Here is a 14,437-nt window from a genome sequence, read left to right as displayed (position 1 = left end):
TGAAGGGGGCGCAGGAATTTTTAGCATTATTTAAAAAAAACAATGAAAATATAAATATGAAAGGTTTTTTCTACTGAAATTAAGGATCAGCATTAAAGCTTAAAACGAACAGAAACTATTACACATATAATTTCTGTTCACTTCCTCCTAATACCTCGATCTTTACGCTAAAGTATTTTTAGTAATTTCAACTATTTATTCTACGGCCTTTGTGATTCAAGGGTCATTCTTAAGGAATTGTGACGGAATTTAAGCTTTAATGTAAAGAGCGAGGTATCGACGAGGAGTGAACTCCCTCATATACGCAATAAAAACATACGAATATAGGAGTTCGTTACGTAACTTAATTCGTAAATTACGTCTATTTTTTACTAATGAAAATGATCGTAAAAAAATTAAAAGTTCTAGTTGCCTTTTTAAGTAATCAAAAAATTGGAGGGCAACTAGGCTTCCTCCCTCTCTTTTTTTTTCTCAAAATCTTCCGATTAAAACTATGAGAAAGCCATTCAGCCAAAATAAATTAATATGCAAATTTCGTTTTAATTATTTATGTGCGGATAGCCAAGATCAAAACATGCATTAATTAAAAAACGTCCTGAAATTAAATAGAAAAACAAATTTTTTTAACTGAAAGTAAGGAGCGACATTAAAAAACTTAAAACGAACAGAAATTACTCCGTATATAAAAGGGGCTTTTCCTCCTCAACGCCCCGCTCTTTACACTAAAGTTTTTTACTGTTTTAAGAAGTAGAGTTAAGAGAAAGAGTCAAACTTTCATATACGGAGTAATTTCTGTTCGTTTTAAGTTTTAATGTCGCTCCTTACTTTCATTTAAAAAAAAAACTTGTTTTTTTTACTGATTTTGTACAGAATTCAAGTTATTCGTACAGACACATTACAGTTTTTCGTACAGTTTTATATTTATAATGATTCATTTAAAAAGAAAGGTTTTTCTGAGGATAATACAGAGTGAACTTAAACACACAAAAATTACTATTTCAGTTTAAGCAACATATTAATGAAAAATAATTTGAAATAAACTGGCTTTTAATGCTTATCCATGTTTACAGAATTCCGAACAACGAGCTTTTTACTGAGAATACAAAACCAGTTTGTTTGAAATCATTCTTTTTTTTCAAAAATTTTGCATAAACAGAGAAACTGTAATTTTGGAGGGTTTTAAGTTTACTTTCTTTACTCTCGTTACTTTCATCAGAAAACTTTTTTTGCAGGTAAAATTAATTTTTAATCGTTCTCAGGTTTTAGAAAATGCACAATAAGGCTTAAAAAGATTGTTGTCCAGCTTCGGCGAAAAATTAAAGTCAATTGGAATTTTTGTTAAGATAGGCTGTTAAAAACAGTTTTTACTTTGCATCACCGTCAAACTTTCCTTAAAAAACCTAATTTTGTCACATAAAGAAAGATTATAGGGCATATTATTTCTGGAATCTTTGATTCCAGAAATAATATTTATTCCATCTCTAAAGAAAAAAATCTATTAGTTATGAAATAATATACAGGATGACACATAGATTTTAGAAGCCTGAAGAACTTGACAATCCTGAAGGACTTTTTAGTACTTTCAAAAGAGGTATTTATTGTAATTAAACTTGTCTTTTTTAAACCGCTTTTAAATACTGCTGGGAAAACTGGCACCCCCTTCATTGAAAAATCTCTTCCCCCATGAAAAATTCCTCCATAGAAAGATCCTCCCACACACCCTAGTAACGGTGCCTGTGGCAGCTGTCCCAGTGGCCCCCTTCCTTTGAGCAGTTCTGCAATTTACCAAACCACCTGTACCTGAGCGTTTAATATTTATTAATCCTGTTATTTGTCTCTAATTTTTCATCGTAAAACAAATCTTGCTTCGCTTAAAAAAACTGCCAAACTTTTTTATTCGTTTCTGTAGCTTTGTCACGGTTAAGTACAACCTCAAAAGGTTTTACCCTGAACTCTTTCACTATCACAAATAGAAATAGTGTTTCTCTTTTTAACTGGGACAAGTCCAGATTGACTATTCCTTCTCGATCCTTTAACAGGCAAATATAGAATTTTACTGTTATGCCGTCTGGCTTCATCTTCCAAATCATAGGTAATTTAATCCCAAGTCTTCACACCTTCTTAGTTCACATTTTAATGATTTCTCTACTTTCCTTTCATTGCTCTTATTCTCAAATCATTTGTCGCTCAAATACTTCTTTAGACCCTCCCCCCGTCTTTTCTACCAAGCTTAAAGTATTTTTCATAATATTCCTAGCAACGTTTTTAACTTTCCCCCCTAACACTTAATATGCTACTTTGCAATCCATTCCTAAATTAATTCATCCTTTTAGTGTCAAATTTTAGACTCTTTAGTTTAATAATCAACTGACACTGGAAAGTTACTCTCAAATTTTTATGCTGCAGTTTACCGAAGTCATAACTCCTGGAAGGTAGTTACCCTTTCTCGATGTCAGCCTTAGATTAACCCCAAACACTAGTATATGGTAATTTTTACTTATAATTATGTAAACTGCATTCCAAATTTACCTAGGCTAGGATACCTTCTACCCCTATTTCTACCAGCTCGAGCGTTGAAACACCATAGTAAAAATGCCATATTTCTATATGGGATCCTTTCTGTTTGTTCCCGTAGCTATAAGTAAAATTCATGAGTCACTGCAGTGTCTACCAGTCGAGCCGGTAAAACTAAATCAGTGGGTTTAACCAACTGTTTCAGTCATTGAGCCTTGGTTCAGTTTTACTGAAACCTTGTACATTTTAGCCGAAAATTGAGGAACAAGCATTGTATTATTAATACCTTTTCAACCTAAACAAGACTTAACATCCATATTCATCACGAGCTCTAGTCCCTGTCTACGCACCCAATCCTTCCTGCCTGAATTGTTTTTGAACTGAATTGTTTTTGCTATTCCCAATCAATCAGTTAATAGTGCTAAAAAAATAAAATACTAAGACACTCTAGAACTTTCTAAGTTCTATCAACTCCCTATGCGGCTTTTGTTTCCTTTTCAAATAAAGATCTAAATAAAAGCACATTGATGCGGTCAAGGGCTATAATTGAACCCTTAACACAAAAATTGAAATGAAACTGCGTCTTTCTGACTCTTTCTAAGATGTTACGGTTGTCTACTAGCTCCAGCGGTGCCAACATGGGAGGGGTAAGCCTACGCCCCCTAAATTTATAAAAATACTTTTTTCGAGCATTTTCGTTGATAAATATCCTTCTTGGGTTGTCATTGAAAAAACAAATAGAACAAAAAAACAAATTCGCTCCAACCCAAATTCTTGGCAAGACGTCACTAGGCAAGATTAGAACGAATCTATCCACTAGAATCAGCCTTATTCTGTTGCTGTACTTTTTATTCCATTCCAACATGACTTTCAGGGGATTCAGGGTCCGCTTTTAGATTCACTGAATTTTTTTCAAATAGTATTTTACTGTTAAAATGAACTAAATAATTGATACAATTCCTGAGTTAATTATAAACAACAATTTTTTGTTACTAGGCACTTTTTCTTACACGTGTTTCCAAAGTTTTGATTACTATGGGCCATCGTCAGCTACAAAAGTGTAAAGGATCCATCATTATTTCTTAAGAACTAACACTTGAAAAAATGGTATGGTTCACAGATAAAAAGGGAAATCTTTGGGCTTTGTAAAAAAAAAGTAATAATACAAAAATAATAATAATAAAAAGAGAAAAAACTCACCAAGTACTTCGAGTTCATTGCGCTACAATGTTCGAGTAAAAACTATGGTAGGAAAAGCAGAATTGCAGCTTTTTATTCTGAGCTAATACCCGAATAAAAAATAACCTGGATTCAATTTTTCAAGGCACTTCCTTTACATAATTAATTTTATGAACTAATTTTATAAAAGAATCAGATAAAGAAATAATGTTATCGGGAACGATTAATAACTTCCGCATGATTAATAACTTCGGCGAACTGACGAATACGCGGAAGATGCTTAAGAATATTTTTTTTAAACGTTTGTTATGTCCCTTTAATCTATTGATTAAAAAAGTTCGTCAAAAAGATGTTGTTCAAAGAAAAGTGAAGAGCTACATTAAAGCAAACACGAGTGGAAATAAAGATGCAATCATAAAATAAACATAAATCACAATCAATTAATAAATGGAAACTAAAACCAACAGAAATTACATTAAATAATCAAGTCAATCCTAATATGAACAGAAATTACTTTAACTAAAGTAAGACTAACACACCTAAGCACTCTGTAGGTCAAAGTTCCAGTTGCGCTTCACTAAAATGATTTTGTTTTGAGCAGTATAGTCTTAACTTGTCGAAAAATCACCAGCAACAACAGCCAAAAAATAACTTGACAATAATTTCCCTTACTGAAACGAACTAATGAAAGTAGACTGACTAATGAAAACCCTGTGATAGCCAATCCTAGAAGTCTCAGCAGTTTATGATTTATCAAGGTTATAAAATAGATTTTATCAAAAATATATTTTGTTTTCAGTAAAGCACAGATAAGGCTTTGACCTTTAAAAGGCTAAGGGGATGTTAGTCCAATTTTCGTTTGTGGAAATCTTTGTTTGTTTTTGGCTTGGCGTAATTATTCATGTTTTTTCTGGTTTTATTTTGGGGAAGGGGGTCTACTCTGTTCGCAGGTTCTGTTAATTCAAATCTAATTGTTGTTTTATTTTAGTTTTCCTTATCTTTGGTTTTAATTTAATCTTTACTTTTGTTTGAAAAATTATTTTTTTCCAAAATTGTTTTATTTACTTTTTTTGTTAATAATATCAAAGTTTTTATTGGATAAGGAAAGAATTATAAATTTTTTGTCGGTTTCTCTGCTTAGGCCTCGAGGTCTTGATTTTCAATTTATACTTAGAACGCAATTTTTCAGCAAAATTTGATAATAGTTAACTATAGAATTTTGGGAGGATGGTGAACTGGAATATTATTCAAAGTTTTAATTTTTCATTCTACAGGGCCGAAGCTGTTCTTGATTCTCGTCATGTTACAAACTTGAATATAGACTAATATTGGTTGACCCTATTATTATAAGAATACATATTTAAAAAAAAAATTTGGCCGTCAAAAATCCATATAAACTGATTAAGAATCACCTTAACAACATTGTTTCTCAAAATATTATCGTCCTTCTAAGGACCCTTTTGATCCCCCAAAGTATAAATTTAAAATTTACCTGACAACCCGTTCTAATATTCCCTTGATATTTGAAATGTATCCCTCGAGCCGTTAATTTATTCCGTTATATGTAAGTGAGATATGTAAGTTGAGTATCCACCTCAAAATTCCCTGAAAGTTTCAACTTAATACCATTAGTTGGTTTGAGACATTCCAGATACGCAGTTTTGACAACCTGGATGCACAGAGTATCGTTTGAAATTATCAAAATTTCCCTCAACTTTCCCTGAAAGTTTCAACTTAATACACAATGTTGTTCCTGACAGATTGCAGATTTGTCATTTCGACAACCTAGACGCACTTAGAGCCCTTTGATTTAGATCAAAATACCCCGCAATATTCCCTAAAAGTTTCAGCGTATTACCTTTAGGCCTTCCTGGTGTATTGTGGATACTCACTTTTGACAAAGTGGGTACACGATGCGTCTTCTGATTGTTTTGAAAGTCCTTGAAACTGTCAACTCCACACCATCATAATGTCTTAATTTTTCTTAACCCCCCCCCCTCTTAAAATTCCCTCAGACTTTAAACTTAATACCCTCAGCTGTTCCCTAGTTGGTGTGGATATGCCCCTTTGACAACTTGGATAGGAATATAGTCGTTCAATTTATTTAAACATCGCCCTGAACACTCTCAGAAAATCCCAACTTGATACCCCTAGCCGTTTCCTAGATATCGCAGATACGCCCTTTGATCAACTGGCTCCTCATATTGTCTTTTGATTTAGTTTAGCATGTCCCAAAAATTTAAACTTAATACCCTTTGTTACTTAATACGCGCTTATGGCAACCTGGATACGGACAGTGTCTTTAATTTAGTTTAGTGTACCCTAATAGTTTTAAGTTGATACCCATAGCTGTTCATCGGATATTTTAGATATATCTTTTTGGTGACCTGGATGAACATAGTATCACATTGTTTAGTTCAATACCCTTCTTAAAATTCCTTGAAAGATTTAACTTAATGCTCATAGACGTTCCTCGGATATTGCAGACACGGCCTTTTGTAAACCTGGATGCACAGTATTCTTTTGATATAATTCAATTTCCCCTTAAACATACCATTAAAGTTTCAACTTGATACAATTTGCGCCTCCTGAATTATCCCAGGTACGCCCTTTTGACAACCTGGATGCTCTTAGTGTCTTGAGATCCATCATCCCTCTCTACATGCCCTAAAAGTTTCAACTTTGAACCCTTGGCCGGTTCTGAGATATTGCATTTTGATTATGTTCATGCTCTTCAACACTCTTTCAACTTGTCACCCTTTGCTGTTTCTAAGATATTCAAGACATGTCTTTTTGACAACCTGAATGCACACAGTGTCTTTCTTTAAATTCAACATTCCTCTTAACATACCACGAAACTCTCAGCTTTATGCCTTTTGCTCTTACTGAAATATTGCAGATCCATCTTTTTGACAACACAGATGTAAATAGTATCTTCTGATTTAGTTCAATGCCCACATGCCCTAAAAGTTTCAACTTAATGCCTAAGACGTTCCTGTAACATTGCAGACTCGTCTTTTTGATTGCCAGGATACAAAAACCGTTATTTGGTATAGGTCAATATGCAATGAAAGTTTCAGCTGAATAGTCTCAACCATTCTTGAGATACTGCTGAAACTCATTCACAGACAACCTGGAAATAGTCCTAGCCCCCTCCCCAGTAATTAGCCCCCTGTGGAAAATATCCCCAGAAATATCCCCAGCAGAAATAACCCCCCTAGAATTACTCCCCCCTCCAAGGAAAATCTCCCCCGTGGAAAATATTACCCCCCGGAAAATCTCCCCGTGTAAAATATTCCCCGTGAATATCCCCCGTGGAAAATCAGGCTTTCCAAATTTGAGAATTTTATTTGAGTTTTGATATTAATTTCCGCAGGGGGAAGGTACTTTTATATCATGCACCACTCAATCAAGTTTACGCTGTGTCAAACTTGAGAACAAACCAGGCTTCTCGTTAGTTTTTTTCAGCTATGCGCGAGACAAGACAAAGACAAGTGACAAAATACATGAGAAATGTATAATTTGGGCTATATATTTGCACATAGGGGGGGGGGGGTAAAGTATTTGGACTGTTTGAAGTTAGAAAACAACTCTTACTTCATAATATGTAGAATAATTATACCTAACACATCTTGCATGCAGATCCGCTATACTCTACCCCCCTCCTAGTCTGCAAATCTATAGCCCAAATTTGTTTCTAAAATAACGAAGAAAATAACAAAAAAAGAAACGGTTTGTTCTCGAGTTTCACGCAGCATACACTTTAGTGAATGGCGCATTATACACAAGTGCCAAAATTCCTCCCAAGCTATGGAAATAAAAAAAAAAAAAAAAACTAAAATAAAATTCTCAAATTGGGAAATTCTTATTTTCCACGGGGAGGGGGGATGTTTTCCTGTGGGAGAATATTTTCCTCGGGGGGTATATTCCGTGAGAGGGGACTATTTTCCGCGAGGGGTTATTTTCAAGGGGGGTGAACGCCGGTAACCCATGGATATACATAGTACCATTAAACTGTTTAGTATTGCCCAGTACATGATCTGAGAGTTTCAACTTTATATGCTCTTGGGTATTCCTGAGATTTTACAGATAAGCCATTCGACAAATCTAGATGAACATTGAGCCTTTTGATTTAACCCTCCCCCCTCAACATTCCGTCGCCGTTTCAACTTGATGCTCTTAGCCACTCTTGAGATATTGAGGATACACCCTTTTGATAACATTGTAATACATGCTGTTTTTCAGATACTTACATGCTTAGTTCAACATCCCCGCAAAATTACCAAAGAATTTAAACCTAATAATTTTTTAGATATTGCCGATGCGCATTTAGTGACAAGCTGGATGCACATAGTGCCTTTAGATTTGTACAACAATACCCCCCTTTAAACTGCTGGAAAATCTCAGCTTTACATCATTATCCTTTTATGAGATATTAAACACAGTGGCCGGTGTTTAACCCCCCCCCCCCCCCCGAGAAAAATGTCTCCTGCAGAAAATGCCACCAGAAAATACCCCTTCGTGTAAAAATACCCACTATAAAATTACAAATAAATAAAATATTATGCATGAAGACCCGCTATGCTTTATCTCCTCCTCCTTCTAATTTACAAATATGTAGCGCAAATTTGTGTTTAAAGTAACGAAGTAACTGACGAAGAAATCGGTTTGTTCTTGAGTTTTACACACCGTAAACTTGAGTGAGTGGCGTATAATAGACAAATACCGGAATTTTCACGGATATAGAGCCGGATTTCTCGGTATTATTTAAAAACGATCAGAAATTAGATTTAAAAAGAAAGATTTTTCAACTGAAAGTAAGGAGCAACTTCAAAACTTAAAACGAAGAGAAATTATTACGTATATGAAAGGAATTGCCCCTTCCACAAGACCTTGCTCTTTACGTTAAAGTTTTGACTTTTTGTCCTAATTCTTTAAGAACGATTTCTGAAACACAATGGAAACACCAAAATCTCCTCCCCGTGAAAATTTCTTCCCAGGGAACATCTCATCCTCAGAAAATTCTTACATGCCCTAAAATTTTGTTATATTTCCTAGTAACAAAGCTATACCTAAACAATGGACAAACTGCATAGCTTTTGCACCCCACCCTCCCCCAAACTCCAATATAAAACTTTTCCCTTAAAAGTCCCGCCAAAAACTTTCCTCCCCAGGAAAAATTCTGTCCATGGGAAATCTTCCCCATAAAATTCCCTTTGAAAGAAGTCCGCAAGTTATGCAGAAATTTGAAAACAATAAGTAATTGCATTCTTACACCCCTTTCCACAGAAGCTGTGGGGCGGGGGAGTGTTATCATCCCCAGAGACATACTTATTGGATATTTCAACTATGCTCAGCCCAATGGCTATTTTATAATCCTGAAAGGACGTCATTGGGGGGAAAAGGCTGTGAGAGGAGCGTTAATGATCTCTAATCGTTTTGATAAGTTGAAAAAAGGGCACTAAAACTATTAATTTCTGATCAAATGAGCCCTCTCCAGACTTTGTAGGATTGGTTTGATACGATTACCCCTGGCAAAAAAACAAACAAATAAACATGCATCAATGATTTTTCTTCTGCCAAAAATACAAAATTCCACGTTTCTGTAGACAGGAGCTTGAAACAACTACAATATTGCTTTCCGATGTGCTGAATCTGATGGTGTGTTCAAACAGTTCGTGGTAACGAACTGTAGTAAGGAATGACCCGGCTCAATAGTAAGTGAAAATCTAAAAAACCGAATTTTTATAACAAAAGCTATACCAGAAGAATCTCATTTTAATACTGAATTTAAATATATAAGTTTCGTTAAGTTTAGAAATACCCATAAAAAGTTACAAGCCTGAGAAAAATTACCTTATTTTAGAAAATAGGGGGAAACACCCCTTAAAAGTCATATAATCTTAACTAAAATCACACTGTCAGATTCAGCACATCAGAGAACCCTATAGCAGAAGTTTCAAGCTCCTATCTACAAAAATGTGGAATTTTGTATTTTTTGCCACAAGAGCGATCACGGATGCGTATTTATTTGTTTTTTTTTTGTTTTGTTTTTCCAGGGGTGATCGTATCGACCCATTGGTCCTAGAATGTCGTATGAGGGCTCATTCTAACAGAAATTAAAAGTTCTAGTGCTCTTTTCAGTGACCGAAAAAATTGGAGGGCACCTAGGCCCCCTCTTACGCTAATTTTTTCCCAAAGTCACCGGATCAAAATTCTGAGATAGCTATTTTATTCAACATAGTCGAAAAACCTAAAAGCAATGTCTTTGGGGACGAAGTACTCCTCCACAGTCCCCGTGGGAGGGGCTGCAAGTTACAAACTTTGACCAGTGTTTACACATAGTAATGGTTATTGGGAAGTGTATGGACGCTTTCAGGGGGATTTTTCTTGGTTGGGGGTGGGGGTTATGTAGGGGGATATTGCCATGGAGGAATTTGTCATGGAGGAAGAAAATTTTGATGAAGGGGGTGTAGGATTTCTTAGCATTTCTTAAAGAACAATGAAAAAATAAATACGAAAAAGTTTATTCAACTGAAAGTAAGGAGGAGGATTAAAACTTAAATTGAACGGAAATTATTACGAGGACGAGAAGTTCACCTCCTCCTAATACCTCGCTCTTTAGGCTAAAGTAACTTTATTCAAGGGTCATTCTTAAGGAATTGGGACACAATTTAAGCTTTAGTGTAAAGAGCGAGGTATCAACGAGGGGCTGAACCCTCCTCATATATGTAATAAACAATACGACTATAGAAGTTCATTACCTAAGTTAATTTGTAAGTTACGTTAATTTTTGCTAATAAAAATGTTCGTAAAAAATTAAAAGTTCTAGTTGCCTTTTTAATTAACCAAAAAATTGGAGGGTAACTAAGCCTACTCCCCCGCTCCATTTTTCTCAAAATCGTCTGATCAAAACAATGAGAAAGCCATTTAGCCATAAAAATAAATTAATATGCAAATTTCGTTTTAATTATTCATGTGCGGAGAGCCAAAATCAAAACATGCCTTAATTTAAAATCGTTCAGAAATTATATAAAAAGACAAGTCGATAACCATTATAACACTAAAAGATTTTGCTTTGTGTACTAATTCCAAATATATAAAGTTTATTAGGTTTCATGCTACCCACCAAAAGCAACGAGTCTGAGGAAATTTGCCTGATTTAAAAAAGGAGTGAAATACTAAGAATAAAGTAAGTTCATCTTAATAGCAATTAAATAAAAAAACAAGTTTTTTTTAACTGAAAGTAAGGAGCAATATTAAAACTTAAAACGAACAGAAATTACTCCATATATGAAAGGGGCTGTTCCCTCCTCAACGCCCCTCTCTTTACGCTTATTTTTTTTTTACTTTTTTAAAAAGTAGAGTTGAGAGAAAGAGTTAAACTTTAGCGTAAAGAGTGGGGCGTTGAGGAGGGAACAGTCCCTTTCATATACGGAGTAATTTCTGTTCGTTTTAAGTTTTAATATTGCTCCTTACTTTCAATTAACAAAACTTGTTTTTTTATTTAATTGCTATTAAGATGAACTTACTTTATTCTTAGTATTTCACTCCATTTTTAAATCAGGCAAATTTCCTCAGACTCGTTGCTTTTGGTGGGTAGCATGAAACCTAATAAACTTTATATATTTGGAATTAGTACACAAAGCAAAATCTTTTAGTGTTATAATGGTTATCGATATTAATTTTTTAGAGCTTTGGTTACTATTGAGCCGATTTGCCCCTTGCTTACAGTTCGTTACCACGAATTATGAATTTTCTTCCAAAAAAGTTTGGAAGAAACTGGCTAGCCATGCCAGGGTACTGGAAATGGTCGTAAATTTAGCCTAAAAGCTAGTGAGGGTCGAAGTTCTTGTAAATCTGTTGAAATTAACATGATATAAAAACATTTGATACAAAAATAGTAAGTTATAAAAACTGCCCCGCCGTAAAAAAAAAAATAATAAAAAGCAGTTCACCATCTATAAAAAAATATAACATTTAATATATTTTACATAATTTTTTGCCCTTGCACTTCTGACCACTATAGCGAGTGAGTTGAGCTTTTTATTGTCAAAAAAGGATTGGTCTTAAACCATATTTCGGGGTCCTGCACTCTTTGTGACAATTTGTAGAGGTAAAACCGTTTAGCATGTCACTTAACTTTATGGCATCACTTAGTCACTATGATAGTAATGAAGAGCAGAAAATGAGGATAAAAATATAACTAGCATATTCGTAAAACATGTATTAAACATAAGATACTAGTTCTTTTGGGGGTGTAACAAAATAGACAGAACGAAGAGATAGAAATGCAAAGAAGAAATTTATGACGAGGGTTTTAAGTATAGCCAATATAGCACTAACTAATCCCTATTTCTTTTTTAAAATAGTGTTTTAATAAACAGTGTCAACTTTGATAAAATCTCAAAAATTTACTAATCAAAATTTTACTTTTCATTACAACACAGCGTATCTTTCTACTTTTTAAAGTTCTATATATTTCGCTTAAGTCACAGATACCACAATTTTATAAGAAAAGTCTATTTCTGTATTTCCACAACTGCCATATCAATTGATTACACGGTCAATGTCTACCTCAAAATTTTGGTGAATGTTCATAATAGCTAGTCCTGTTAATCGTGAGTCCTGTCAGTTTAGAGCTCTTCATTAGTATTTCCTCTTCTATTCATCCTAAAGTATTCGAATAAAGATCAAAATCGTCAGAAAAACATTAACTCTATTAAGATGCATGTAGGTATTTGCTTCAAACTAAGTATATGAGTCGAAGTACTCCTTAAAAAAATTACGTGTTTGTTATTTTTGTGTTCGGTAGGTATAGATTGGTGAGTTAAATTCTTAGGTTCTCAAGCTGTGGTAGATTTCTAATTATTTTTTTTTAATCTTGAGATTTTCATATAGTCAATTCAAATTTTAAATATCGGTTTGTCTGTTGAGCACAAAAATAAAAAATTGAAAATTGATTCAGATTTAGCATTAAGTAAGAGAATTGTCCTGTAAAAATTTTGATTTATAAACAACTAATCGTGGAAATATGATTTGACGGCATGTATCAAAATAAGTATAAAAATCCTCTGCGGTATATATAGCAGTTTAGACAATTTTATGGACAAATATACGCAACTATATTTTATGACTGGTTGGTATTGAGAAGGCGAGAAATTCTGAAGTAATACTATACTTACATTCCGTTTCAGTGGTCACCTCAAGTTATGTGAATTTCCACTTTTTATCAACATTTTATTAGTAAATGTTTGAAGAAAAAAAAATCCTTGCAATTCCACAGATTCAAACTGAGAATTCAGAGACCCATCTATATCAGCTAGATAAAAAAAACAAAAAACACGTAATTATTTGCCTTCTTTTATAAACAAGTTTTCGAAAATCTATTCTTCTTAAATGATTCCTCTGACCTTAGAAGGAGTATTTCGGCTTATATACTTAATTCTAAGTATATACTTATACGAACCTTTATTAAAGTTCTAAGGAGTTTGGCCTTTATTTAAATGTTTTAGGATGAACAGAGGAGGTGATATGTCATATAATGCAGAGCTTTAATTAAATGATAATAGCAGTAAAGTGGCCCCCATTTGCTCACCAAAGTCGAAAACTTAAATTAATAATTTTTGCACTTGTCATACATTTACTTTCTATTATACGAATCCCCTAAAAAACAACAAAGTTGTAAAAACCACCACCCTGCTTTGCAAAAAAAGTAAACCAATCAAACCAAAACAGACAGCCAAAAAAAGTAATGATATGAATTTATTCGCCTTGGTGCCATAGCAAGACTCAAAAACAAATTTTTGACAATAAAAAGAAGTGAATATTTTGCTTTTCAACATCATTGTGACAGCACAATCCTGGAATATCATTTCGTTAGCCTAAAGAAATTAAGATTTTAAATTTCCCATCCTTGTTATAATGAAATGAAGATTTTCGCCTCCCAGTTGGCTTTTCTGGTAATGCAGACAGATTAACCTAAATTTAATTAAATAATTCTTGGTGGTCTTTGTTATTAGTAAAATCTAACAGAGAGCACGCAAAGTAATTGAAACCTAGTTTGAAACTTGTTTGCAAAACGAAACTGTCTTAATATTAACAAGAGCTAAGAGCTCATATGGCACTTGTGACGAGGTCGGAAGAGCCAAGAGCTCATACGGTATGAGCTCTAGCAAAATTCTAAAAATCAATAGATTGCTTTAAAGGAAAATCAGAGGCTTAATGCCGGTCGGGATTCAAAATAAGAGCTTCGAGTCATGAGGTCCTTCTAAATGTTAAAATTCATTAAGATCCGATCACCCACTCGTAAGTTAAAAATACTTCAATTTTTCTAATTTTTCCTCTCCCTTCAGCCCCCCAGGTGCTCGAATCGGGGAAAACGACTTTATCAAGTCAATTTGTGCAGCTCCCTGACACGCCTACCAATTTTCATAGTCCTAGCACGTCCAGAAGCACCGAACTCGCCAAAGCACTGAACCCCACCACCTAACTCCACCAAAGAGAGCGGATCCAGTCCGGTTACGCCAATCACGTATCTACGACATTTATAAGCGTTTTCCAAGATTTCCTGTTTCCCCCTCCAACTACCCCCAATGTCAAAAGATCTGGTAGGTATTTGAAATAAGAGCTCTTAGACATGAGTTCCTTCTAAACATTAAATTTCATTAAGGACTAATCACCCGTTCGTAAGTTACAAGTACCTCATTTTTCCAAATTTTTCCCAATCACTCTCCCCCCCCCC

General features: G+C 34.2%; 1 protein-coding gene across 2 annotated transcripts in view; it reads right to left on the bottom strand.

The window, feature by feature from the left end:
* Positions 1-14,437, bottom strand: part of LOC136029719 (uncharacterized) — a 39,023-nt gene that overhangs the window by 1,707 nt on the left and 22,879 nt on the right. The window contains exon 1 of one of the 2 annotated variants that reach the window (XM_065708224.1): positions 3,715-3,868. The exons of the other annotated variant lie outside the window; for it this stretch is intronic. Coding sequence (XP_065564296.1) covers positions 3,715-3,732 — 18 coding nt within the window. The 5' untranslated portion in view covers positions 3,733-3,868. Of the gene's footprint in view, positions 1-3,714; positions 3,869-14,437 lie in introns of those variants that run through there. 2 annotated transcript variants of the gene reach the window in all.

This window comes from Artemia franciscana, chromosome 1 (assembly GCF_032884065.1).
Source record: "Artemia franciscana chromosome 1, ASM3288406v1, whole genome shotgun sequence".
NCBI classification, from domain to species: Eukaryota; Metazoa; Arthropoda; class Branchiopoda; order Anostraca; family Artemiidae; genus Artemia; species Artemia franciscana.
Note: the sequence above shows the minus strand (reverse complement) of the source record. Positions and strands in the feature narration are given on the sequence as shown.